This window comes from Cannabis sativa, chromosome 9, assembly GCF_029168945.1.
Source record: "Cannabis sativa cultivar Pink pepper isolate KNU-18-1 chromosome 9, ASM2916894v1, whole genome shotgun sequence".
Lineage (NCBI taxonomy): Eukaryota > Viridiplantae > Streptophyta > Magnoliopsida > Rosales > Cannabaceae > Cannabis > Cannabis sativa.
Genome location: NC_083609.1, coordinates 31,588,956 through 31,592,601, shown reverse-complemented (window position 1 = coordinate 31,592,601; position 3,646 = coordinate 31,588,956). Strand labels below are relative to the sequence as shown.

The 3,646-nt window shown below is 34.8% G+C and overlaps 1 protein-coding gene across 1 annotated transcript; it reads left to right on the top strand.

The window, feature by feature from the left end:
* Window positions 1–1,736: 1,736 nt before the first annotated feature.
* Window positions 1,737–3,027, top strand: LOC133031360 (uncharacterized). The gene is made up of 2 exons (XM_061104845.1): window positions 1,737–2,442; window positions 2,596–3,027. The coding sequence occupies exons 1-2, from the start codon at window positions 1,966–1,968 to the stop codon at window positions 3,025–3,027; spliced, it is 909 nt and encodes a 302-aa protein (XP_060960828.1). The 5' UTR covers window positions 1,737–1,965.
* Window positions 3,028–3,646: the final 619 nt, after the last annotated feature.

The window sequence follows — 3,646 nt, the reverse complement described above, 5'->3', positions numbered from 1 at the left end:
TATTCTTTAATTTATTATGCAAAAAGATAAATGAGGGTTGTTCTATTGTTAATTTGACGTTTGTAACACAAAATGATTCGAAAAAAATAGTTGATAAATTACTACAATTATTCATACAAAAAATTAGGGTTGTTCTAATGTTGTTTTGCGGTTAGTAATACAAAAACATTCCTACATATATGAATCAGACAAATATAATAATAAAAACTAATAAAAAATATAATGGGTATTTGTATTTGGTTGTTTTTGTGTTGTTTTATTGTTGTTGTATTATTTTTTTTGTTGATTTTTTTTTTTGTTGTTTTACTATTGTTTTACTGTTGTTGTACTATTGTTTTAACATGAAATAAGACACTGGAATGACAGGTAATGGAACGTCTACCAGTACTCATCAAGAGCAATGGACAATGGAATGAAGATCACAATTATGTGAACTATGTGGCTAGTGGAGAATTCATACCAACAAAATGCAAGTACGAAGAGCTACTGCAAATACTGCTTACTTCATTGGGGTGCAAAAACACCAGCACAACACTACAAATACAGTACCAAGCTAAAGAAGGAATACCACCGATCAAAATATGCAACGATCGAAGCCTCTACTTTTACTTGGAATTGAAAATCAAGGAAACAGATTTCACCACATATCCACTATGCGTCAACCAGCAAAACAACAACACAACACCTGATGCAACACCAAATTTGATATCCACAACAACATCGTATGAATATAATGTGGCAATGATCGAAAACAACACAATAACGCTTGAAAACAACATAACAACAACCGAATCATACACAACGGGACAGCAAACAGAAGAAGGGGAACAGTCAGAAACAATAGAAGATGAGAATGACAAATTCGACATAATTGACTATGCAAATCTGGTTGCTGAAGAAATGGTAGGAAAACTTGGAAACACCAGTAAAAAACTGGATCCAGAAATCGACATCAACAATGCAAAGTTAATAACAGACAAGCATCACCCCAAAGTGGAAAAAGGACAGGCATACAAAGACAAAGAAACTCTAAAGAATGTCCTCAGCTACTACGCAATCAAAAACAACTTTCAGTACAAAGTGTGGAAGTCCTGCTCTCAAGAGTACAGTCTGAAATGTGTTTACGAAAGCTGCAATTGGTCACTACGAGCATCGAGAAATGGCCCAACAAACACATTCATAATTAGGAGGTTTGTTTTTAATAGTTTTTTAATGTTGTTTTTGTTGTCAGCCTGAACAAATGCCCTTTTTCCACACTTTGTACTGAAATACACCTGTTTGATCTCTGCAACAGGTTTGTTTTAATAGTTTTTTAATGTTGTTTTTGTTGTTTTTTGTTTTAAAAGTTTTTTAATGTTGTTTTTTGTTTTAATAGGTTCTCAAATATGCACACATGCCCCATAAATATTAGGCATGAAGACCAAAGGCAAGCAACATCGAAACTGATAGGGGAATGCATAAAACCGAAGTTCTTGAACATAAAGACAAAGGCAACACCGATGGACATAAAAGGGGAGTTGAAATACAGATATGGCATCAAAATGAACTATATGAAAGCTTGGAGAAGTAAGGAACATGCAGTAAATGACTTGAGAGGTAATGCTAGTGACTCGTACAGCCTAATACCGAGTTTCTTACACATGGTGGAAAAAACAAACCCTGGATCATTTGTCGATCTGAAAACAACAGAAGACAACAGCTTGCTCTTTGTTTTCATGGCGTTGGATGCATCCATAAAAGGGTGGGGAGCATGCAGACCGATAGTTGTTGTGGACGGAACGTTCCTCAAAGCTGCTTGTGGGGGAACTTTGTTGTGTGCATGCACACAAGATGCAGCAGGTCATATTTTTCCACTAGCGTTTTGTGTTGCAGATTCTGAGAATGACCAATCTTGGAAATGGTTCTTCAAAAAATTTAAAGAAGCGTATGGGGTCCGGGAACACCAATGCCTAATTTCAGACAGGAATGAAAGCCTCATCAAAGCAGCAAGAGAAATCTATTACACACAGTTACTGCGGTTACCACATTTTGAGCAACCTTAAAACAAGCTTCAAACAACATGCTGCCAAATACAATCTGCCATTCTTTGGAGCAGTCAAAGCCTACACAGAAAAGCAATTTGAGTTCCACATGGCTGAATTGGATGGATTGGACAAACGCATAAAACCTTACCTAAAAAAAGTCGGTTATGAAAAGTGGTCAAGAATTCATAGCCAAAACAAGAGGTATTCTAAAATGACCTCAAACATATCAGAATCACTGAACGCTGCAAATTTGGCAGCAAGGGAGCTACCAATTACAACACTGCTAGAATGCTTGAGAGCATTGGTGCAACAATGGACGCATACTAATAGGACAAAAGCACACAACACCTTCACTAAGTTATCACCAACTGGAGAAGACATACTGTTGAAAAATTACACATACTCATTGAATCTGGAGGTAAAATATTAATTATGCTTCTTTTTTTTTTTGTAAAAAAAAAAAACAAACAGTAAGTAAAATGTGTTGTTGTAGTGTTGTTTTAATAGTTTTGTATTGTTGTTGTAAGAATATCAGCTATGTTTATTTTTTTTGTAATAAAATTTAAAACAGGTTAAAGCAACAACAGATTACTTGTTTGAGGTAACAAGAATGAAAGAATCGTGGGAAGTAGACCTAGAAAAAAGAACATGCACGTGCAACAGGTTCCAAATAGATGAAATGCCATGCAGGCACGCTGTGGCCGTGATGAGGGAGATGAACATGGACCCGTACACCTACTGTTCAGATTACTACACAAAAAAAAATTGGCTGGCAACTTATTCAGGGACAGTTTACCCAATAGGACACCAAAGTGAGTGGGAGGTACCGGAAGAAGTGAAGAATATTATAGTCTTGCCTCCACATGAAAGAGTAAAATCAGGAAGACCAAAAACATTAAGAAGGAAGGCTGGATGGGAAAAGGATCAACACAACAAGTGCAGCAAATGTGGTGAACTGGGGCATAACAAAAGAACATGCAGCAGAAGACGTAGAAGGGAATAAAAACAACAACAGAACAACAGTGGAAAAAACAAAAGAAAACTACACATACCTTTTGAGAATGAGATATTGAGGAATTTAAATTTCTGAAATACAAAGGGAATACAGTTTTTATTTGAAAACATTGATTACATTGGGATTTGATGATACTTTAGATTGGATATTAAAAGATGTTGGATACTAAATTGAATATATATATGAAGTTTATTATTGAAACAGTTTGTGTTTTTAATACTGAAATGAATATTTGTATTCAAAAAAATAGAGAAACTATAAGAAAAAAAAACATAAAAATAAGGGATGTGAAATGAAAATACTAACAAATTTAACATACCAACTTGTTTGTACATAAGAAGAAGAAGAAAAAACATACAAAAATAAAGATTACATATTGTCCACACAAAGCGTAAGAAAACATAACAGAACACCAATGTTTGTTTACGAAAACAACATAAAAAAACATAAAAACAACATTAAAAAACTATAAGAACAATGACAGTCTGATTGAAAAAACAAATCACTTCTTGGGAAGGCTGGGAGGGGCCTCGGATTCACTTTCAATGTTCTCAAGTTGCTTTTTCATGCCATATTGATAAAATAACACAGCCAAACGATCGCGGTG